The sequence below is a fragment of the Acinonyx jubatus genome, chromosome B2, assembly GCF_027475565.1.
Source record: "Acinonyx jubatus isolate Ajub_Pintada_27869175 chromosome B2, VMU_Ajub_asm_v1.0, whole genome shotgun sequence".
NCBI lineage: Eukaryota > Metazoa > Chordata > Mammalia > Carnivora > Felidae > Acinonyx > Acinonyx jubatus.
In genome coordinates, this window is record NC_069385.1 from 15,570,226 (window position 1) to 15,595,792 (window position 25,567).

Consider the following 25,567-nt stretch of genomic DNA (forward strand, 5'->3'; position numbering starts at 1 on the left):
CATACATGCTGGGCAAACATGTCTTAAGGCAGTTATAGTTTATAAACATGTCAGAGTACCATTATTGGAGGATGTAGAGTGTGAGGCACTTTGTCTTTATTAGCTTAATATGTAAAATTTTTCCAGATTTGCTTACAAAAGAGTATGAATAAAAAGGTTGAAATTCTGGCAAATACTACAACATGGATGAACCTTAAAGACATTACAATAAGTAAAATAAGCCAGACACAAAAGGACAATTATTGTATAACTCTCTTTATATGAGGTACCTAGGATAGGCTAATTCACACAGAAAGTAGAATAGAATTCCATCCCCAGTGAAGGAATGTGGAGTTATTTAATGGGCACTGAGTTTCAGTTTAGGATGACAAAAAAGTTCTGGAAATGGATAGTGGTGATGGTCGCACAACACTGTGAATGTACTTAATGCTACTGAGTTGTACGCTTAAAAATGGTTAAAATGAGGGTGCCTCGATGGCTCAGTCGGTTGAGCGTCCGGCTTCGGCTCAGGTCATGATCTCATGGTTTGTGAGTTCGAGTCCCCCATCGGGCTCTGTGCTGACATCTCAGAGCCTGGAGCCTGTTTCAGATTCTGTGTCTCTCCCTCTCTTTGCTCCTCCCCTGCTTGTGCGCGCTCTCTCTCTCTCTCTCAAAAATAAATAAACATTTTTAAAAAAATTTTTTAATGGTTAAAATGGTAGCTTTTATGTTATGTATATTTCACCACAATTTAAAAAAAAAAAGAACTGGAGGCAGTTTTCATATTTGACACAAAATTTTTAAAACTGACCATTAAAAATAAATATGAATGAGCTAGCACTTAACACGCACTGGGATGACCATAACCAAAACGAGACACAATAACAAGTGTTGGCAAGGATGTGGAGAAGTCGCAGCCCTTACATACTGATGATGGGAAGCAGCTAGTGTAGCTGCTATGAAAACCAGTTAACCAGTTTTCGAAATGTTAAACACAGAGTTAACACAGGACCCAGCAATTCCACATCCAGGTTTATATATTCAAGAGATTTGAAAACTTGTGTCATACAGAACCTGTATGCAAAAAAAAACTGTATACAGCAGCACTATTCATGATCACCAAAGAGTCAAAACAACCCAAATACCCATCAACTGATGAGCAGATACATAAAATGTGGTCTCTCCATGCACTGGAATGTCATTTGGCAACAAGAAGAAATGAAAATCCTGACACCTTGGACGAACCCCAAAAATATTATGCTAAGGGGGAAAAGTCAGTCACAAAAGACCGCTGACTGTATTAGTCCATTTATATGAAAGATCTGGAAAAGGCCAGGGACTGGTGGGAGGGGAGATTGGGGAGTAACTGCTAATGGGTTTTAAGGATGATGCAAATGTTCTGAAATTAGATAATGGAAATTTGGTTCCATCCACTATAACACACACAACTTCTTAAGAATTTAGCTCCTTTTCCGGCAGAGAGGAGGCTGATGGCAGACATGCTTGGACAAACTCAAAGCTCCCAATTGGTTCCATGCAAGAGACAGGTAATCCTTGGGAAACTGACAGCTGCTGTGGGACTTGCAATCAAGAAGGCATAAAAACTACCACTGCAGCTTGGGAAATCCGTAGGCCATAAGATGTCAATAGTTGGTGGAGAAAGGAACTCTGAGTCCATTTTTGAGCCAATGACATGGCACTAGAAGACCTACCACTTGAGTCAAGTTAATGGCACCCACTAAGTGCAGGTCTACAGAGGTGGACCTGGCAGATCATTCATGGATTTCAAGTTATCAAAACCCACATCTGAATATGCCTAGCATATTAGATACAGTATAATAGAGTATCGCCTCGACAGTGCTTCCCGAGTGTGATGATGTACAGTGGTCACATAGAAGAATACTCTTGGTCTTGGGGTGCCTGGGTGGCTCAGTAGGTTCAGCATCTGACTCTTGATTTCAGCTCAGGTCATGATCTCACAGTTCATGAGATCAAGCCCCAAGTTGGTCTCTGTGCTGATAGCATGGAGCCTGCTTGGGATTCATTCATTCTCTCTCCCTCTCTCTCTCTCTCTCTCTCTCTCTCTCTCTCTCTCCCTCTCTGCTCCTCTCCTGCTTGCTCGCTCACAGACATGTGTGCTCTCTCTCTCAAAATAAATAAACATTTACAAATAAATAAATAAAAGCTTTAAAATAATTTGTGACATGGCCCAGGAACTATATAAAATATCCATAATTCAGCAATTTGATCATCAACTTAAGAATTTAAAAAGAAGGAGGAGGAGGAGAAGAAAAAGAAGAAGAGGAGGAGGAGGAGTATTCTTGGTCTTAAGAGATACCAGGCAAGTATTTAGGGGTAAAGTGTCATGATGCACGTAACTTACTCTCAGATGGTTCAGCAAAAATGAAAACCTCCCACCCTCATTAGGCAAAACACAGCAATCAGTAAAATTTAACAATTATCACATAAATCATTATGTGAAGAATAAAATACTGTCCATTATACTACTCTTGCAACTGTTCTATAGATTTGAAATTCTTCTTCTGACAAGAAGTCAGAAAAGGGAACTTTCCTCAGCCATAGCAATTTCTTACTTGATACATCTCCAAAGGCAAGGGAATTAAAAGCAAAAATGAACCACTGGGACCTCATGAAAATAAAAAGCTTCTGCACAGCAAAGGAAACAATCAACAAAACTAAAAGGCAACCAACGGAATGGGAAAAGATATTCGCAAATGACATAGCAGACCAAGGGCTTGTATCCAAAATCTATAAAGACCTCACCAAACTCCACACCCGAAAAACAAATAATCCAGTGAAGAAATGGGCAGAAAACATGAATAGACACTTCTCTAAAGAAGACATCCAGATGGCCAACAGGCACATGAAAAGATGCTCAATGTCACTCCTCATCAGGGAAATACAAATCAAAACCACAATGAGATACCACTTCAAGCCAGTCAGAGTGGCTAAAATGAACAAATCAGGAGACTATAGATGCTGGAGAGGATATGGAGAAACGGGAACCCTCTTGCACTGTTGGTGGGAATGCAAACTGGTGCAGCCACTCTGGAAAACAGTGTGGAGGTTCCTCAAAAAATTAAAAATAGATCTATCCTATGACCCAGCAATAGCACTGCTAGGAATTTACCCAAGGGATACAGGAGTGCTGATGCATAGAGGCACTTGTACCCCAATGTTTATAGCAGCACTCTCAACAATAGCCAAATTATGGAAAGAGCCTATATGTCCATCAACTGATGAATGGATAAAGAAGATGTGGTTTATATACACAATGAAATACTACATGGCAATGAGAAAGAATGAAATATGGCCTTTTGTAGCAATGTGGATGGAACTGGAGAGAGTTATGTTAAGTGAAATAAGTCATACAGAGAAAGACAGATACCATCTGTTTTGACTCTTATGTGGATCCTGAGAAACTTAACAGAAGACCACGGGGGAGGGGAAGGAAAAAAAAAAAAGTTAGAGAGGGAGGGAGCCAAACCATAAGAGACTCTTAAAAACTGAGAATAAACTGAGGGTTGATGTGGGGCGGGAGGGAGGGGAAAGTGGGTGATGGGTACTGAGGAGGGCACCTGTTGGGATGAGCACTGGGTGTTGTATGGAAACCAATTTGACAATAAATTTCTTATTAAAAAAAAAAGAAAAAAAAGAAAAAGGAACTTTCCCATGCATGATCAATACAACACACATCCTACTCATAAACGTTTTAATATATATATATATTTATAAATTATACAAGCAGCTGCTCTAAATAATATATTCCATGGATTATCAAATACATTACATGAATGAAATCTATCAATTTTAAAACAAAGCTATCTCCCTTTAAGACAGAGATTCCCCTCATATGCAAACTGTCTCCCTGCTGCAGAGAAAATGGACAGCAAAGTGGGAAGTTGCTGGGATTGGGATATTGAATTCAAAACCTTGTATTAACAGATACATGCAGCCTTTCTGCTCAGACTGGAAAAACATTTACAGTGGGCTATCTACCAAAAGTGACGGAACACAGCTTGGAGAGCTGGAAGTACATAAATCAGGTCCTAATGAGAAGAATTCATAGCCAAGAATTTCTGAAAAATATGAGACATTATCACAATCCTAAGGGCTGCCTCAGTTCTTGTCATCAGGGAGCAAAGGCAAGTCAAGGAGCTCTGAGCCAAGCCACCAGAAACAGAACTGAAAGCCAGTGGACAACAGAGACCTCAGACTCCTAAATCAAACCCAACAAACAAACGAGATTCCTGGGAGTGGGGGCGTGGCTAAGCTGGTCTCTTAGTTCCCCCTAAAGGAGCCTCCCAGATCCGGCCCAGAGTTCAACAAGAGCCTGTGCTGCTAATGGTCTTCCGGTGGGGCAGAACTGGTCATAAACAAGACTGACATGCCACCCAGAGCCCAGCAAGGATGGAGAAGGTTCTGAGTGTCTTCTTGAGAGAAAAAATTTCAAAATCTGGTGAATGATTCTCTGTCATGTCAGAAGGTCTGAAGGCCCTCAAAGAGATGGTGATTAATTTTAAAATCTGATGTGTTGAATTCCCTCCCCACCCCACTCCCCAACCCCCGGCCTCGAGGATCTAAATTCTCTAGCTGGAGGGTTTTCAAGAAACTGCATAGAAAATGCAAACCTGCAGGAAGGAGCTAGGCACCTCACACAGACTCCTTGAAGACAGTGGGGTAGCACAGCAGGAGAGTATCCCCACGGCCCAAAAACATGTCATGTCTCTACTAAAGAGAACCAACCATAGGTATCTTACTAGAAGGAAACTGAAGCTGAAATTAAAGGAAGGGGTTCATTTGACGTTGCAATCTGAGCACACTTCCACTCTTCTACAACCCATTCTTTAACCCATTCTACAACCCAAGAAGTTCTTCTTTGTAGGTTCTCCTTGGTGCACACATTCAAAGTGAGGAGAGCTCAAAGCAATTCCAAGCCAGTGGACCTACCTCCATTGAATCCAAGATGGTAGGTTACAAAACTATACATACAAAGAAAGACTGCCCTGACTGGGTTGGATATAGTTCTGGAGTGGAGAAGGAGCATGAGGAGAAGCTATCTTGTGTGGGAGATTATCAAGAGAGGTAGCATGAGGGAGAGGCCTTTGCTGCTGGCTAAGGAGTGTTATTCCCTTTTGGTGTTTTCTTAAGACACTACAATGAAGATAACAATGGCTTTTCATTGAGTTTTTGTCCCTTTTGTTGTCTGACTACTGATTTAAGGGCACAGCTCCCTACCAAAATTGGGCCACATGGTACATATGGAAAGCTGATACCTTTCCACCAAATATCTATTCTTTCTTTTGTCCTTCCTGCCCAGAATAGACCCATTTCTCAGGCTGACTTCATCTAAGTGAGGTCCAGGGACTAACTTCTGGCCAATGGAGAAATGCAAAGCATTGTGTTGTTCCTGGAAAGTGGCCTTCAGGCCTCCCTTTCCTCCTCACAGGTGGCTGGAATGAGGCCAGAGCCCCAGCAGCCAGCTTGTGTCAAGAAGTGGCATTGAGGATAAAAGCTGTTGCTAGGACAGTGGAGCAGAAAGAACAAGCCAGGGTTGCTGATGACCCCAGAGCCATCCCACTAAGCATGGCATGTCTTCCTTTCCATGAGAAAGGAATAAACATCTCTCCTACCTAAGCCACGGTTATGAGGGGATCTTTCAATATATTTAGCTGAAACTGATCATAACCAACACAGGCTAAGAATCAAATGGTGCTCTATGAGTTACACAAAGCGTTTTCTGGATCCTCTGGAGTGCTGCCACATGATGTCAGTGCCTGTGTTTGCATTTGTGCAAAAAATCTACGTTTGTACCAATTAGTAGTACTACTTTAATTATTCTAGGTTAATGAGAGAAGAGCAAAGGTGGAGTTAATGCATAAATAATGTGTTCATGCCAAATGAAGTCTAAACTATGTCATGGTGCATGTGCAAACAAAATATCTGAAGCACTGAATTAAATCACAGGGTAGCATAAATGTTCTGTCCTTAGAAAACATAAACTCAAAAGAAACTGTACCATAAGCAACTGACACTACACATTCTTATTCACAATGATTGTAGGGGAATAACATAATCTGGCATATTGAATTTATGTCATTAATGTGTTTATTTTTATACTTCACTGTTTTTCTAAATCTGTTCGAAATTTACAGTGGTAAAAATGTACCAAGATTAAGAAATTTCTATACAGCGTTAAGTTTGTATATATGAAAGCGATATTGTAATAAAGTTATTTTGACTCAACACAGGGAGGGGAATCTATAAAAGAATATTTTTCTTTCAAAAAGATTTCTATAGTAATCAGGTTTGCCTGCCGACTTCAAATTTAATAGCTCATCTGGAGAGGTCCGTTTTTTCCTGGTCAAGAATTCAGGGGAAATTTACTGCATGAGTCTTTAAAAGGGAGATTGGGATAACCTAGGAGTCAAGGTCTTTGAGCGCAGTTTTGCAACAGACAGAGAAATGCACAGAAAAACTCCACACAAATGTTGCCAACAGCCTTGTTCACAATAGCTAAAAAGTGGAAACAATCAAAATGTCCTTCAAATGCTGAATGCATAAATGAAGTGTGGTATATCCAAACGACGGAAAAGTATTCGGCATAAAAAGGTACTGTGATGGTTAACATTATGTGTCAACTGCGCTGGGCCACAGAGCCCAGATATGTGGTGAAGCATGGATATTTCTGTGAGGGTGTCTCAGGGTGAGATTAACATTTAAGTCAATGGACTTTCAGTAAAGTAGATCTCCCTTCCATAGTGTGGATGGGCTTCATCCAATCATTCAAAGGCCTGAATAGAACAAAAGTGACTCTCCCCGAGCAAGAGGGAATTCTACCAGAAGACAACCTTTGGACTTGAACTGCAATATCAGCTCTTCCTGCCACCCTATCCCCAGATTTTAAACTTACCAAATCCATAATCATGTGAGCCAATTCCTTAAAATCAGTCAGTCAATCTCCCTGTAGCCCTCGCTCTCCTCTCTCTCCCTTCTTCTATGATATAATAAAATTAAGCACCTCACACCTGTCAAAATGGCTAACATTAACAACTCAGGCAACAACAGATCTTGGCGAGGATGCGGAGAAAGAGGAACTCTTTTGCACTGCTGGTGGGAATGCAAACTTGTGCAGCCACTCTGGAGAACAGTATGGACGTTCCTCAAAAAATTAAAAAACAGAGCTACCCTACGACCCAGCAATTGCACTACTAGGTATTTATCCAAGGGATACAGGTGTGCTGTTTCGAAGGGACACATGCACCCCCATGTTTATGGCAGCACTATCAACAATAGCCAAAGTATGGAAAGAGTCCAAATGTCCATCGAAGGATGAATGGATAAAGAAGAGGTGGTATATATATACAATGGAGTATTACTCGGCAATCAAAAAGAATGAAATCTTGCCATTTGTAACAACGTGGATGGAACTGGAGGGTATTATGCTAAGTGAAATTAGTCAGAGAAAGACAAAAATCACATGACTTCACTCATACGATGACTTTAAGAGACAAAACAGATGAACATAAGGGAAGGGAAACAAAAATAATATAAAAACAGGGAGAGGGAGAAAACAGAAGAGACTCATAAATATGGAGAACAAACAGAGGATTACTAGTGGGGGTATGAGTGAGGGGATGGGCTAAATGAGTAAGGGGCATTAAGGAAGATACTTGTTGGGATGAGCACTGGGTGTTATTATACATAGGGGATGAAGCATTGAATTCTACTCCTGAAATCATTATTGCACTATATGCTAACTTAGATGTAAATTTAAAAATCTTTAAAAATAAGATAAAATAAAGAAGTTGAAAGAAAGAAAGAAAGAAAGAAAGAAAGAAAGAAAGAAAGAAAGAAAGAGAAAGTCAGTCCATGGTTTTACACCATGTTCTCCAACCAACTTTTACCTAATAAAGCTGACATTTGGATTAAAAAAAAAAGTGAATTTCACAGCATGTGAATTATATCTTGACTTTTTAAGACATAGAAATGAAATTCAAATTATTATTTTTAATGTTTATTTTATTTTTTGAGAGAGACAGAGACAGAGCACAAGCAGGGGAGGAGCAGAGAGAAAGAGAATCCGAAGCAGTCTCCAGGATCTGAGTTGTCAGCACAGAGCCCGAGGCAGGGCTCAAACGCCCTAATGGTGAGATCATGACCTGAGCCGAAGTTGGATGCTTAACCAATTGAGCCACCCAGACACGCCCAAATTATTATTTTTTATACTGATCCTCCATAAATGGTGAAATTAATTCTTAATTTACTAAGTGTACTGGGCTGAACAGTGCCCCTCCCCACCAAAAATATATATGTCCACCCAGAACCTCAGAATGTGCCTTATTTAGAATAAGGGCCTTTGCAGGTATAATTAAGGTAAGGATATCATGATGATATCATCCTGGATTAGGGTGGGCCCTAAAGCCAATGCTGGGTGTCCTTATAAGAGACAGAAAAGGAAGGACACAAGAGGGGAAGGTCACGTAAGGATGGCAGCAGAGAGGGATTCTGCAGGTGCAAAAGCCAAGGGCTGTCAGCAGCAACCAGGAGCCAAAAGAAAGGCATGGAGAGGAGTCACCCTCAGGTTCCCCAGAGGGAATCAACCTTGTCAACATCTTGGTTTCAGGCTCCTGTCCTCCAAAATTATGAGAAGAAACCATTTCTATTGTATTAAGCTACCCAGTTTGTGGTCATTGGTTACGGCAGCCACAGAAAATGAATATAGAAAGGCCATCTTTGCTAATGTTCAGTAATGTTACCTTATGAATAATAAATACAGGGACAAGCACAGGCAATGTACAAAGATGAATAATTGATATCATTAGTCTGTCTTGGGCACTAATATTATATGTCTCAAACCAAAAAAAAGTCATTTGTAACTAAAATCTCTGATAAATTCATGAAGTTGGCATTCACTGTGTTAGTTAGATCTCTGTTCTCCACTGGAAGGCAGACTTAGCTTAGCATCCTATTTAAATGTTTAGGGGCCTGAGTAATTGTTGAGCCAGTCAAAACCCACCTCTCCTATACCTTCCCTATAATCTTAGCTATAAAAAGGTGTGGATCTCTTTATGCAAAATAAAACAAATGAACACACAAGCCAACTTTATTTCCTTTCCCAACTCTTCCCTTTTTCATCCAAGAATTCCGGAAGAGCAGGCCACTGACTTTGTGTCTTCTCCTTCATCCCTCAGCATACTGGAATTTGACTTATTCTCCAAGCCCTCACCCACTACCACTACAATCTACACTACACGTGCCTGAGCCATAGATGTCCCAATGCCAAGTGCAGTGAATAGTCCTTTGGTCTCTACCTTACTGCTACTCTTGATGCTATTGGTCATAGTCTCATTCTGGAGACCCCCTGCTCTCTCAAATCCCTCGGTTTCCTTTTAGTGTCTTCCCTGGTGACTTCACTCTCCTGTTTGAAATTCTCCAGTGGCTCCCCAGGACACAGAGGACAAGTCTAAGCATCTTAGGAGATTACACAAGGCCCTGGATGATCGGGCCCCTGTCCGCTGCCCAGCTTTTTCTTCCACCACTCCTTGACTCTGGAAATCATCATGGTGTCAGCAGCAGCCAATTAGAGCTTCTATTCGCCTGCTTACTGCATCTAATTACCACTAGTGTTATCCCCTCCTCCAATCTCTTTGTCTATGGCTCATTTATTCCCATTCCACCTCCACAATCTTTGCCATATCCATGTATCACCTATGGTAATCATTTTTTTTAACTCAACCACCTTTTTAACTTACTTGAATTTCTTTTTTTTTTTTTAAGTTTATTTATCTATTTAGAGAGAGAGAAAGTGCAAGTGAGAGAAGGACAAAGAAAGAGGAAGAGAGACAGAATCCAAGCAGGCTCCACACTGTCAGCATGGAGCCTGACACAGGGCTCAAACTCACCAACCGTGAGACCATGACCTGAGCCTAAATCAGACACTTAACTGACTGAGCCACCCAAGCGTCTCTGAATTCACTTCTATTAAAAGGAATATTATATGATTTCACTAGAATTTGCCACAACATGGTACAAAAACAGACACTCAGGTCAATGGAACAGAATAGATAACTCAGAAATGGACCCATAAATATATGGCCAACTAATCTTTAACAAAGCAGGAAAGAATATCCAACAGAATAAAGACAGTCTCTTCAGCAAGTGGTGCTGGGAAAACTGGACAGCGACATGCAGAAAAATGAACCTGGACCACTTTCTCACACCATACACAAAAAGATACACAAAATGGATGAAACACCTAAATGTAAGACAGGAAGCCATCAAAATCCTTGAGGAGAAAGCAGGCAAAAACCTCTTTGACCTTGACCGCAGCAACTTCTTACTCAACACGTCTCCAGAGGCAAGGGAAACAAAAGCAAAAATGAACTATTGGGACCTCATCAAAATAAAAAGCTTCTGCACAGCAAAGGAAACAATCAGCAAAACTAAAAGGCAACCAACAGAATGGGAGAAGATATTTCCAAACAACATATCAGATAAAGGGTTAGTATCCAAAATCTACAAAGAACTTCTCAAACTCAACACCCAAATAACAAATAATCCAGTGGAGAAATGGGCAAAAGACATGAATAGACACTTTCCAAAGAAGACATCCAGATGGCCAACTGACACATGAAAAAATGTCCCACATCACTCATCATCAGGGAAATACAAATCAACACCACAGTGAGATATAACCTCACACCTGTCAGAATGGCTAACATTAACAACTCAGGCAACAACAGATGTTGGCGAGGATGCAGAGAAAGAGGATCTCTTTTGCACTGCTGGTAGGAATGCAAACTGGTGCAGCCACTCTGGAAAACAGGATGGAGGTTCCTCAAAAAACTAAAAATAGAACTACCCTACGACCCAGCAATTGCACTACTAGGTATTTATCCAAGGGATACAGGTGTGCTGTTTCGAAGGGACACATGCACCCCCATGTTTATAGCAGCACTATCAACAATAGCCAAAGTATGGAAAGAGCCCAAATGTCCATTGAAGGATGAATGGATAAAGAAGAGGTGGTATATAGATACAATGGAGTATTACTTGGCAATCAAAAAGAATGAAATCTTGCCATTTGTAACTACATGGATGGAACTAGAGGGTATTATGCTAAGCGAAATCAGTCAGAGAAAGACAAATACCATGTGACTTCACTCATATGAAGACTTTAAGATACCAAACAAATGAACATAAGGGAAGGGAAACAAAAATAATATAAAAGCGGGGAGGGGGACAAAACACAAGAGAGACTCTTGAATATGGAGAACAAACTGAGGGTTACTAGAGGGGTTGTAGGAGGGGGGATGGGCCAAATGGGTAAAGGGCAAAGGAATCTACTCCTGAAATCATTGTTGCACTGTATGCTAACTTGGATGTAATTTTTTTTTTAAATTTTAAAAAGAAAAATATGGATTAATAATGTCGAAGAGTTGGGGACAACTATGAATACCACTTTCACAGGATCTTCTGTCGTAGGAAGGAGAGTATGACTATTACTGCTGTACTTACTACTCATCTTTATTGTGTGGGACAAATGCAGTACAGAATCCAAAAATGTAGGAAACCGTGCCATTTGATTTTGGACTTTACCAAGACCAGAGACTAACCCTACCTTCTCTTTTGCATTAATAATTAGAGAACAAAAATAAATGTTAATAAAACATATAAAATGACCAAAAAAAAAAAAAAAGAATTTGCCACAACAGGAAGACATCAATAAAACAAACACAGGGGCCCCTGGGTGGCTCAGTCAGTTGAATGTCTGACTTCGGCTCAGGTCATGATCTCACGATCCACAGGTTCAAGCCCCGTGTCAGGCTCAGTGCCGACAGGTCAGAATCTGAAACCTGCTTTGGATTCTGTGTCTCCCTCTCTCTGACCCTCCCCCACTTGTGCTCTCCCTCCATCTCTTAAAAATGAATACACATTAAAAAATTAATTAAAAAAATTTTTTAATTAAAAAAAAACAAAACAAATATTGTACAACTTATTGTGAGGAGCACTGAATAATGTATAGGATTGTTGATCACTGTATTGTACACCTGAAACTAATGTAACACTGTATGTTAATTATAGTGGAATTTAATAAAATTAAAATTTTAAATATAAAATGTTTAAAGAAGAAAAAGCCACTATACAATAAACACAAAACAGCATTGCTAGGTACTATTTCTTGTGCTCAGCACTGAGCTTAAGGCTTATTCTTTGCTTGAAAAGCAGACCAGCAAATGTTCTAGAGGCATAAAAACATAATAACCTCTAATTAAGATTTTCTCCTTGATGGGGAAAGAATTGAAAGAAAAATTAAAGGGAATCCATCTTTCACTTCAAAGTGAACATTACATAGTGCCACCTAGAAGCATTTCACACGCCACAGGGGGTACATGCCCCACGCTTGAAAACGTTGCTTTATACCACAGACACGGGAATAGAAAGTCATTCGATCAGACACTACCCCAGAACCACCTGTGGCATAATCCTACCAGCCAAAGAGCAAAACTTAATTACAGAAATCAGGCTTGCTTGTGAAAGGCTAAGTGGAAAGACCACTTGCAGATAATTACAATAATCCAGGTGACATACGGTGCAGAGCTGAGGCAGAGGTCGTTGAGACCAGACGGGAACGTCCTCTATAGACACAGGATTCAACTTCCACTGGCTGTTTTCCAGCTTCTGCTACAGCAAGTGTGGGCTACTCTCTCCCCAACACCGTTTCCGATACACGGGGTTGTCTCAGCTAGGGGTCCCAGCCCTACTGCCAATACCCTTAGCCTGGAAGATGCCCTCCTCGGACCCACGGCCCCAGTGGGCCCCCACACTGCCATTAGCCAGGAAGTGCCCCACCTCTAAAACCACTCATCACTCACTCTCACCCAGCGGGTGCTGGGCCCCATTCCTGGGTGTCACCGATGGGGAATCCCTTGTCCCATCATCACGTCCTCTGTTGCTAGACTGAGCGCCACCGTGCTCCGTGTAAGCCAACCTTATTCAGCCTCCTGAGTTATGGTAATTCTGAAGGCGCAGAGTATAACTGCCACCCATCAGCAGTGACAAAATTAGCTAAAATGGCAGCTAATTGTTGTACCATGTTTTATAGAATATTCATTTGCCACATTATTATATTTTAGCTTTACAGTATCTGGAAACACACATCAAGGTAGCTGGAACCCGCAGGTTAATGTCAGAGTCCTGACATTAGGGCCCAGCCGGCTTCGTTCAAAGATGGAGTCGCAGTTCTTGGAAACTGGAAAAAGCAGGGCAGGACTCTAGTATCAAGGGAAGCAAGGGTCTCTGAGGTTATAAGGAGATGGGCGGAGTAGAAAGAACAGAGCGGCAACCCAATTATGGGGAACAGTTGCTCCGATGTTAGCCGCAGAAGCAATGCACATTTCAGAACTAGGTTAGCAGGAAAATAAACCGCGAGGTTGAATCAATCCTGACTTGTTAAATTAAGTTTCGTAATTTCTCCTGAGGACAGAAAACCGCACTCTATGAGACGGGGAAAATTTGTTGGTAGGAGCCAGATGTCCTCAGCTGTAGGGCGGAGGGGACTGGGGACAGGAGGCCGGGCGGCTCACCCTGCAGCTACCAGCATCACCACACATGGTTTCAGAAACACAGTGGTGGTCTTATTAGGACATCTCACTTGAGTCCTTCCTCTAGGCAGCCAGCATGCCTCAGCTTCCTCGGTGTCACTCCCACTTACTTGTCCTTAGGAATCACCCAGACTGCTCCACATTCTCTTCTCCTCTGGCTTCGTGGAGTTCAGCAAGCTCGGTGTATGAAAATCCCCAGTGCGGGGCGCCTGGGTGGCTCAATCAGTTAAGCATTGGACTTTGGCTCGGGCCACGATCCCACGGTTTGTGAGTCCGAACCCTGCTTCGGGTGAGACCCCCCCTTCTCTCCCTCTCTCCTCATCTCTCTCTCCCTCTCTCTCTGCCCCTTGCTCACTTGCCCCCTCTCAAAACAAAACAAAACAAAAAAAGAGTGCTGTTTACCCTTTCCTTATATCACAGATTTGTTTGAAGAATTTGAACTATTCCACCGAAACACGTTTATAATGAAACATGTCCCTTTCTAGATGACGGAATTCATCTCCCTGTTTTGAAATCCAGGTTCACTTTATTTATCATCCCTAGTCTATGTTTTGGTACCTGAATGTTTAACACCAATTATAGGAACCATCCTCATCTTTCCTTCAACACGAGGAAGCCAATGAGTAGAAAAGAATCTTCTTAGGCCCAAAGTCGGAGGTATAGCAATAATAGTAGTAAAGACATAGTAACTTTTTTTTTTTTTCAAGTTAGTTACCACACAGTGTAGTCTTGGCTTCAGGAGTAGAACCCAGTGATTCATCTCTTACGTACAACACCCAGTGCTCACCCCGAAAGTGCCCTCCTTGATGCCCGTCACCCATTTAACCCAACCCCCACCCCCAGCAATTCTCAGTTTGTTCTCTGTATTTAAGAGTCTCTTACAGTTTTTGCCTTAATAACTTCTAATTAAGATTTTCTCCTTGACAATGGAAGAATTGAAAGAAAAATTAAAGGGAATCCATTTTCCACTTCAGGGCTCAACATTATATAATGCCCCGTGAGACACCACCTAGAAACACTCTGTATCCCCCACAGGACATTTGTAAAACCTGGTTTTATGACACTGATGCTGCCTCAGCATGCCTGCTGCTTCCAGCCAGGGCGGAAGCAATGGCATGCTGACTTCAGGGGTTCTACCCCCACCCCAGCACACACACCCCCCAAAGATAAGTCTCAAGGTGTGAGGGGGTGTGGGAGATGCTTACCTTGATACTTGCTCCCCAGCCTTTGTATCCCATCAGATGCCTTCCCTTGCTTCCTGATTCCCTTATTTTTAAATATGTTCCCTCCCCTGGGCTGTGTCTGCCCTGTTTTTTTCCTCTGGGGAAAAAGCCTCAATTTAGAAAGGTTTCAGGAGAGGGGCGCCTGGGTGGCTGTCTGTTAAGCATCTGACTTCAGCTCAGGTCATGATCTCATAGTTAGTGGGTTTGAGCCCTGCATTGGGCTCTGTGCTGACAGCTCAGAGCCTGGAGCCTGCTTCAGATTCTGTGTTTCCCTCTCTCTTTGCCCCTCCCCACTCGCACTCTGTCTCTATGTCTTGAAAATAAATAAATGTTAAAAAAATTAAAAAAGAAAGGTTTCAGGAGAAAAGAGCTAATGACTCAGAAGAAAAAAAAAACATACAGTAGGAAATATTTCCTAAAATATTGTCCCCACTACACATATTGAAGTGTTAGCTTAATTCCAGATTCCTTTTCCCTGCTGGTCTGTTTCCAGATTCAGAAACATTCCAAAAGTCCATTACAGAGTGCTCATCTGTAAAGAGCGAGGACATTATTCTCATCTGTATTCATGACACGCATTTCTGCCAGAAAGGATATGTGCATATGAAGTTACATATTCTTTCCAGTGGCACACATACATGACATTTAAAGATTTTGATTAAATTCTTTTATGTTTTAATTCCTTTCTTCTCTGTTGCCATTAGAAGTTGAACCCTCCAAATCCAGGAAGCACACTGCCCCAGTCAGGGACCCTTCCTCACTTCTGGGTACACGGACGGCATCTCCAGGCCACGGGACACAATGCTGGCTGACTTCTCAGTGAAGAGCTGTGCTCATTTTCTCATTTCTTGCTAAGCAGATTCCCGCGTGATAAACCCCTGATCCCAAATATCATAGTCACCCACACTTGGAAGAAATGTTTATATTTTCTGTACTTAACATCACCTTTTTTTTCTTTTAATTCCAGCGTAATTAACATCCGGTATTATATTAATTTCAGTGCAGTGATTCCATACATCCCTACATCACTCAGGGCTCATCAAGATAATTGTCCTCTTAATCTCCATCACCTCCATCACCCTTTTTTGATGGGCTTTTCACATGGCAACTATGGCTCCATTCCAAGCATTGAAGACACGCTAAATTGGTCTAATATGCTGATTTTGTGTAGTATTTGCATTTTTCCCACAACTCCAGAAGATCACAGAAAGCCCTTATCTCCTTTTCTTTTCCGGCGTGTCTGTTATAAGACTGCCACCCTTTCACATAAACCTCAATGGCAACGTGCAAAAATCAACAAGGGAATGAAGATGGGCACTTGCCTTAAGCTCATGGGTGTCAGCCAGCTGGGCTTTGAGCTCCGTGTTCGATTCTCGACACACACTCAACTCCTTCTGCAGCCTCTCCACCTTCTTTTGCAACTTCCTTAGGGTGAGATTGGCCTCGTCCCTCTCTACCGCCAAGGCCGAACGCACCTGCTTCTCCTGCTCCAACTGGGCAATTTTCTGCCGGAGAAGGTTCACATGCAGTTCTTTGCTCTCCAGTCTTTCTTTCTGAGTCTTGAGCTGATGTGACACAAACGGGGATCTTTTTTTTTTAAATAATCACCGAGCAGTCAGTAAATATAAACGAATTACTCAGATAACGTTGATCTTTACCTGCACTTCAATTAGACTCATCTATAAACCCTCAGAAAAGGTTATTGGATTCCTTTTCTTGATTGCATTTTTTTATTCCTGGTTTTCCAAGAACTAATTCTGTAGCTGCAAAGCATGAGACAAAAGAGCCACAGAAAATGCACAGAGAAGTAGGCTTTCCACCTCTGATTCCCTCCAACATTATGTACACCATAACAGACATGTACGATTACTTTCAAAGCTACGAACATGGGCTTATCAAGATCAGAATAGGGTAGAGAGACAACATCCTCTCTACCACCCCCTGGCACTGGTCTTTGCTAAAAGAAAACAGAGTGCATGTTAGCACCAAAAACTGAGACTGAGTAATTTCAATCCCTTGGAACCAGACCGAGTGATGCCAAACATGAGGGTTGTTATCTTTTTAAAGTAAGTTATATCAGGGAGCATTTAAAGAAAGCTGTGCTTATATGTTTAAAATCTTTGAAATGGAAAGGACTTCAAGAAGGTTCCAGTTCACTGGTGTCTTTATCATCTGCCTGGCCTATACCGGCCACAAACCAAGCAGAGAACAAATGCTTCAAACAGCACTAATTACTGACAATCAAACTTGATGAAGGAATTTATAATGGATTTTAGAAAAAGATTATGGCCTCTAAAGGGGGAAAAGAAATCCTCCTGGACTGTGATGTCACAATTAGTGAGGAGAATATTAAGTACAGAAACCTCTTACATCTGTTGCAAACATTGGGGATTGGAATCGTGCAGAATTCTAGAATGTTAGAGCTGAGGACTGTCACATTTTCCATAATTATATACTCTGCACTTCTCAGAGGTGTGAAGGACAGACTGAAATGTAGCCTCGTGTGTCTTGTCTAACGGTGGTGGCAGCGTCCATAGCCAGATCCATTCTTAACAAAGCCCGTTTCGTGTCTCTCTAGCCAAACTCCCTTCCTCGAGCTTCTTCATGTCAAATTCCCCTCGACTGCACAATTACCCTGGTGAGTCCTGTACAGCTGGTAATTTCAATTATTATACAATATGTCAGAAGGAACGATGTTGGAGATCGGGGGGAAAATCAATTATCTGAGGAGACCTTCAGAAAGAACTGTAGCTCTGTTTAATGTCTCTGACGGTCACAGGGGTCATCTGCTGTCTTTTATAAAGTATTCCTCAAAATCTAGTATATGGAGAAGAGATCAAATGTGAACATAGCTCAGTCTATGAGCCAAGAGTTTAAAAAATGGGTCTTATTAAAAATAAACAACCTCATGAGGTAGATATCATTCCCATCTTAAATATGAGGAAATAGAGACAGAGAGGCATGTAATTTGTCCAAGGTCACACAGCTTGGTGGAACCAAACTGGAATCCCAGATGTGACCCATGACACAGCCTGTACACTATAATTCCACCACAGAATTTTCTCCTAAGAACTATTATAAGAACACATCTGTGTTTTGCTCTTTCTTTCACCAATGCCAATAATTATATAACTAATAATTATATTTTTATCCTTTTCATCTACTCATTTATTTAGTCTAAACTGTTTTTAATTCTTCTTTTGAGTCAATGAAAAGTAAATGCTTCTCCTCGCTTTTCTCTCCAGTGCCAGAGAGTTTATCAACTCGGAGACTGCTAGATATTCCCAAGTTCTCCTCATCTCCCTTAATAATAGAATCAGTAAGTTTCGTAGGTAGGCAAGTGGTTACCTAGGGAAAGGACTACAGTGTCCAGCTTCCCTTGAATTAATTTCGGTCATCAGAATCATGGGACATAAACACAAGTTCACGTGGCAAATTCTGGAAGCCTCCATCAAAAGACAGCTCACACATGCTCTTTTGCATCCCTCTTCTTCGTCCCTTCCTTCTCCAAACTTCTGTCTGGAACCCATAGGTACCATTTTGAACCAAAAAGATATGAACCACCCTAGGGATGGGAGATTAATGAGCTGAAATGAGCCTGGTTCCTGGAAAACTTCACAGAGCAGACTGGCCACACTCACCCTGAGCGGTCTACTTCTAGAAACTTATGGGGGTGGGGGTGGGGGTGGGGGTGGGGGTGGGGAGGAAGCACATCCAGTCATATAAGCCACCATTATTTTGGGTCTCTATGACTCACAGTCAAACATAACCTTAGGTGATAAACTTACCATCCCTCAGACTTGAAACAGAGACTCAAATTATAAATACATATTTATGTTTCCTAACCACAGTGATGAATACAAGGGGAAGTAAACTATTTTTCAATATTTAAGTGTCTCAGCAATTCTTTCTCTCAACACTAGCAAGTTTCAGTATCCCCTACCTTTCTCTGTAAATTGTGAGCGATAGTCTTGTTTTCAATGACTGCGTTGCTCTCGAGGCGGACCAGCTGCTCTGTGCGAGCTAAGACTACATCCAAGCGCATGTCAAAGCCAAGTTCAGCAGCCATCTGGTCCAGTTTCATTTTCTCTGAGAGCTGATCCAGAAATTTAAGATACTAAACCCAAGAACAAAAATGAAAATGAGGCACAAAAACGAAGTTAACAGGTGATCTCACAGACTCCTTCTCTTTCTCCCAAACTTACAGATAGGTCTCATTAAACCCAGTATGGAGCCCGACCCCTGACCCCAGTGTTTGGTAATGAATTCCAGAACCACCTTGCCAGCTCCCTGCCCTGCTTCCTGTCCAAATTCACTTGACTCTCGTGGTCAGTGATCTTGATGTTCAACGTAACATGAGACACTCTTCTCAACCCTGCCATGTGACAAATCTGGCATCCTCCGGACAACATCTGCATCTCTCTGCTTTGGCGACAGGCTGCTGTCCCTTCCAGGCTAATCCAGCTTCTGGGACCTACTCATCCACAAACCTTCCATGGCAACTTTTCCATCCTAAGTGGGCCCTGGCCTCAAATGTGGAAAAAAACATGACAACAGTGGCCACTTTACTCCCCTTGGATTCTACAGATCACTCCAAAATCAAAGCTCTCCATACAAACACACTTGGACAACGTTTTTGCTTTTTTTTTTTTAAACTTAAATTCCTATACCAAAAAAATGTCTTAAAGAGTTTTTAGTGTAACATAGTTTAAGGAACAATATTGTAAAACACAGCCGTATCAATGAAGTCAAGGTTCATTTTTTAACAGGTGAATGTTACAAAATCGTTCCAGGATCTTCCTCCACTTGATTTCTTTATTTTTCTTCCAAGTTTTTATTTAAATTCCAGTTAGTTAACATACAGTGTAATACTAGTTTCATATGTACAATTTAGTGCCTCAACAGTTACATACGATGCCCGATGCTCAATACAAGTGCACTCCTTAATCCCCATCACCTATTTAACTCATCCCCCCACACACCTCCCCTCTGGTAACCATCAATTTGTTCTCTAAGTTAAGAGTCTGTTTCCTGGTTTTCCTTCTTGTCTTTCCTGCTATGTTCATTTGTTTTGTTTCTTAAATTCCACATATAGAGTGAAACCATATGGTATTTGTCTTTCTCTGACTTACTTCTCTTAGCGTAATACTCTTGAGCTCCATCCATGTCGTTACAAATGGCAAGATTTCATTCTTTTTTATGGCTGAGTAGTAGTTATTTATTTATTTATTTATTTATTTATTTATTTATTTTACACACACACACACTCACACACCACAATTTCTTTATCCATTCATCAGTCAATGGACATTTGGGCTCTTTCCATAATTCGGCTATTGTTGATAATGTCGCTAAAACATCAGGGTGCATGTAGCCCTTGAATTCAGTATTTTTTTATATCCTCCACTTAATTTCTGTGGTTAATCGGGCCCGAGAGAGGAATGCTTACTAAGCACTTGTTGGATGAGTGAACCAATCAATGAACTTTCTGTATCATCACTTCATGATTTGGGTTCTGTCTTTGAAACTTTCTTCCCACTGCAATAAGTCTTCATCTATCTGGCATTCTGAGGCGACTATATGTTTAAATAAGTATGATTCCTGGGTGACTGAAGCATGCCAGTATAAAGCCCAGAACTATCGATACTTTTAGTCATCGAGATGAAATTATTTGTAAGTGAGTACTTTCAAATTTTGTTGAGTGGCATACCTACAATGTAATCTCTTCTCTGTAAGGCACGGTCACGGGAAGTACTGCTTATCTGCTGTGCCACACGGTGGTAGGTTGTGGTCTTGGGCTACAAGACCAAGACCAGAGCTACTTTTGTTTCCACATCACCAGTTTCTCACTTCTTCATGCTGTGTCAGCACACCCCTTGGAATTATTCATTTTGAAGGTATGGATGAAAGTAAAAATAATTGCTATTGTTTGTTTTGTAAATAAAATAGAACCAGGACCCTCCATGTGGAAGCATAAAGTCTCTCTTGCTACGTCTACATGTGACCCATCCACTTAGCATGCCAAGATCTACAACCAGCAAAATGGGATAAGGACAGGATCAAGCCACACCCCACATAGCAAGGGCCCGTTTCAAAGATCTCGGCTATGCCTCAAAAGGGTAGGGTCACTGGAGGGATTTCCTGGACAACTTATTTCTTTGAATCACAGTTTAGCATAAATATATTCTATTCTGTGTGCACCTCAATTACCTATATTTAAACTTAAACTCTGTACAACTTTGCTTTTCACTTTTACATGCCTGTCATCCTTACTAGGACGTGCAGTTCAGAGGTGGTGATCTACGGAATATTCGCCACAGTGGAATCCATTTACATAATTTGCTTTCGTAACTGAGAGTTCTTTTGGCACAAGCTCAGCGAAAATTAATGAGTCATTACAATGAAAAATAAAAAGGGAAGAGACACCAGTCTACCTAAAATTCTTGCTTTTTAGATCTTTCTTCACAATTTCAATACTATTTATTGACTCTTCCCTAATTGCTGGAGAAACCAAGAGAAAAAAAAAAAAAAAGATTTCCTCTGATCTCAAGAAGCTTGGAGTCGACTGGAGAAGACGGAAGACATTAGGTCAGTGAGTGCTGTGACAGACACACGCACATGTTGCATGAAGGAAAACTAAGTCTCTAAGGAAGGGGAAGGAGGAAGTGACATTGGAACTGAGTCTTCAAGGGACAGCTATTACCAGGTGAAGAAGGTAAGGAGAACGTTTTCTCGGAGACAACAGCAACATGTAATATAGGATGCCAAGGAGGCCCCCAATTTTTTTTTTTTTTTTTGGCCATCCAATTGTTTTTTATAAATTTGAATGTGGATGTCTTCAGGCTCAGAGATCAATCACCACACACCCTTGCAGGGCCCTGTTAGTCCCCTGAAGCCTGGAGTTTGCCACCGTAGGCTGGAGGGATTACGGGTGATGGAAAGCCTGGAGAGGGGATCTGGCCAGGTCACAGAATGCTTAGCCATGGAAAGAAGAGATCTGTAGCTGAGCCTGAAGGCCATAGAGAGCCCCTGGCCAATTTTAAGAAAAATTGGACACACATTTTATTAAGACCTCCCTGGCAGCAGTGGGGAGCTGTTGGAAGGTTGTTTGGACAGTCCATACAAATGATTATAGTGTTTGGAGTCAGAGCACTGCCGCTAAACATAGAGATGGGGGGGTGACATTTGAGATCTGTTAAGGAGATGGAATTTACAGTGTTTAGGAATTGGTTAAGAAGAGGGAAGCGTTAAGAATGACCCTGGGGCTTTTGTCTCAGGTGGCTGGAGGCAGATTACGTCATCATCCCTGAGGCAGGAGGGGGCAAATTTGTGGAGAGGTGATCATTTCCATTTTGAAAATGATTAGTGCAATGTGTTCATGGGACATCTAGGTAGATGGCCCAGCAGTCAGATTTCTTCCAATTTAACACATTATACTCAGGTGCAACATTTCCTTTCAAACTCAAATTTTCAATCAACACATCTTTTTCAGATACTCTTCACCCTCCCAAATTTGTCAAATCTACCCCTTCATTCATAACCCCACTACCTGGTCCAAATCTTTATTACCTACTGTTCTATCCTATTCTAATTATCTATTCTAACAATCCCCTAGCTGGGCTCCCTACCTTTTATCTCTAGGCCCTCAAAGCCAGTCTGCCTTCGGAGAAATCTTTTCTTTTATTCAAAAGCCTTCTATGGCTTCCCATTGTCTACAGGATAAAGCCTTGGGCAACTAGCCTTCCCTATCTCAATTATTCCTACACGTCTCCAGAGCCACCTCATGCCTCTGGACTCACCAGGGACCATGTTCGGTCTCCCTGTGCCTCACTGGTCTCCTGAGCAGGTCACAGCAGGTCACAACAGGTCACACCTCCACTCCTTCCTTCCTCCTACTGTTCTCGATACTGTGAATCCCTTCCCCCACCTCTTCTGCCTGACAAATTCCTACTCATTCTTTAAAGCCTCTCGTGATGCTACCTCCTGTGTGAAGATGGCTCATTTCCTCACTCACAGAAACAGGAAACTTTATCCAACTTCCTGTTGAATTTTATACCTCCCTCCATTAATTAACTCTTGTGTTCTCATTTACCTGTGTCATCCACTTAGACTAGGATTTCCCACAGACCTCTTACGTGTCTTTGCCTATCCAACCCTCCATGCAGGCGTGATGCTTCCTTGGCTTTCCGAAGTGCTGCAAAATGAGGATGAATGTGTTTCCAGAATATTTTTTTTTAACCTAAGCGTATTTATTTTTCATGCCAAATCCAATCCCAATCCCATTTCTTTTTTTCTCTCTCTCTTTTTTTTCCTCCTGTGACTCACAACCATGTACCTTCCCCTTTCAGCCAATAAAATCTTCCTTCAGTCGTCTTGCTTCATGCCTCTTTTCTCTCTGGTCGCCAGACTTCCTAAGAATCTACTTCTACACTCAAACCTTTCCTCCGCACTCACCCCTCAGCCCAGAGCAAACTAGCTTCTGCTCTCCGCCAGTCTAACTGCCTCTGGATGGTCACAGATGGTCTCCCCACGGTCAAGTCATAAGTGGGGGCCCCTTCTCATTGTACTCTCCTTCTCTCACACAGGGTTATCGCCATTAGCATTCCTGAGTCTGTCCCTGCTGTGACTTCAGCTTCACCACGACATCACGTCATCTTTCTAAAACACCGCAACGCTCAAAATCACTTACTACACTTAATATTCTACAGAAGCTAGAATAAAGAATCTTCGTCATCCAAACCATGCTAGTCTTCTCTCCTGCCACAACCCCATCCGGAATGCTGTGTTCCAGCCACACTGGAACAATCGCTCCGCACTATGACTACACTATGCACTTAGGAGCTTTCACGCCTTTGCTCGCACTGTTTCCCCTACAGTATCCGCACCCTCGCTCCTCTAAAATCCTACTTATCCTTCAAGGGTGAACTCCATTGCCCTCTCCCCTGTAAAAATCCTCCTCTTATCCAGAAGTTATCATTCCCTTCACTGAGTTCCTACAGCATTTTGTCAATCAATACATCTGTTACAACACGTACAACTTTATAGTCACAGCAAATGACTAGAATGTCTCCTCAAGTGAATTATGAGCCTTTTATGATCAAGAACTGTGTGTTACTCAGACCTTAGCCCTCAAACCTTCAGGGTCTCATACATAACCGGCATTCAACAAATACCTGTTGAGTTTAACTGGATTAATCCGAATCAAGAAAGCCCTAAGTACTAGGAAGACACCCCAAAACAGGACGTTGTTCCCTGACATTTACTCATTATGCAGACTTAACCATTCTACTGAAGTACTGTAAAATTCAGAACATTTTCAGGTAAAATTTTAAACTGTAACAGATGTTTCTCCCCACAGATACCCTCGGGTTATTACTTTTTGTTTCTCAAAATTCAAGTTATCTCGCAAAACATCTCCAGAAGCCAGCTCTCCCTCCAGGTATGTCAGCTGACCCTGAAGAGTCTCCAACTTGCTTTCTGCTTTCTGGGCCCTCTGAAGAGCTTTCTGGTGAAACCCAGACTCATTTCCCAACTGTTCAACAAGCTCAGATATTCGGGCTTCAAGCTGGGAGACCATCTGGAAACAAAGAAACAGACAAGGATAAGCCTTGTTTCGGATGCACCAAAGTGTTCAAATCAAGTGCTCAACCCAAGCAACATAACTATTTATAACACCAACTTCCAGATTCTTCGTAAAAATTAAATAAAAAACAGGTAATTTGATAGCTGTATCTGCCTCTGCTTGAAATAAATCTGTATTCGTTACCTAATAAAATATTTCTATTGGTATTTGTCTTCATTTTTATATAATTCCTTAAACAGGTTACTCGATAAATATTTATGGGTGATATTTACATATTTACATACCCCTAAAACTGCCATTAATTTAGGAGCCTCAAAGCTTAACTGGAAAAAAAGTTCAGACAGAAAGTGCTTTTAAAACCTATGCAAGTGTCATTCTCCAGAGAAACTCCTCCACCATATATGGTGGATTAAAGATTACACAGTGAGTTAACTTTATAGTAAATTTATCCAGAATTCAAGTGCATAAAGATATTTTTTCAAGCTTTTTTTCAATTTTCCATTGAGTATCGGTTACTCAGGCACCAAAGTTCAGTGGTGCTGCTTCTGTGCTGTGTACTCATACAGTGATATTATCATTATAGCATTTGGAAGGTCAAACTCAACACAGCAATTCTACATGCAAGAAGGTGGGACAATCTGATTGCTACCTCCTCTCCCACAAAACGAAATCACAGTTTCTCCATTAAAGGCCCCCATTCTCTTCACACACTCCTAACTTTTCCAATGCTCCCATCCTTCCCTGGAGTTTCTCTCTTTGTCCTGACGTTCCTATAAATAAGAACGTAAGTTTACCAAAGACCTCGGGTACATGTCGAGAAGACTCAAACTGAATCTACCTGATCCAGTCTTCAGGAAACATTGAATTTAATAAAGACACCAAGTTTGGGGTGAAAAATATGTTTTGTTTTGATGGTTAGTTTCAGAAGAGAAAAAAGAAAAAAGTAGACATTTACATATTACTCAGTACCATTCTTACAGAAACTGAAATATCTTGATGGTTTCAGGTTTATAGTTTCTGTTTAAAAAAAAAATTCTGCTTACCTATCAGTAACCATTTTAAAAAGCAAGAAAACACTCCAGCCATCTTCAAATATTTTGTAAAGCTATTATCTGGAAGAACACTAGGGTTTGCTCTGAGTTGCCTCAGAGCTT

At 41.4% G+C, this 25,567-nt stretch overlaps 1 protein-coding gene and 1 long non-coding RNA gene across 3 annotated transcripts in view; one reads left to right on the forward strand and one right to left on the reverse strand.

Moving 5' to 3' along the window:
* Window positions 1-25,567, reverse strand: part of CCDC170 (coiled-coil domain containing 170) — a 99,616-nt gene that overhangs the window by 4,372 nt on the left and 69,677 nt on the right. Inside the window, exons 7-9 of the mRNA XM_027056627.2 lie at window positions 24,207-24,407; window positions 18,774-18,947; window positions 16,153-16,395 (exon numbers count right to left, since the gene is read on the reverse strand). Of these exons, the coding sequence (XP_026912428.1) occupies window positions 16,153-16,395; window positions 18,774-18,947; window positions 24,207-24,407 (618 nt within the window). The remainder of the gene's footprint in view (window positions 1-16,152; window positions 16,396-18,773; window positions 18,948-24,206; window positions 24,408-25,567) is intronic.
* LOC128315472 (uncharacterized) lies at window positions 17,186-24,553 on the forward strand. Of its 2 annotated transcripts, XR_008298261.1 has the most exons (5): window positions 17,186-17,468; window positions 19,038-19,599; window positions 20,567-20,727; window positions 21,107-21,545; window positions 24,189-24,553. It is a non-coding gene; the product is annotated as an uncharacterized LOC128315472 (long non-coding RNA). The 2 variants fall into 2 exon arrangements; XR_008298260.1 differs by lacking the exon at window positions 19,038-19,599 and having other exon boundaries at window positions 17,200-17,468.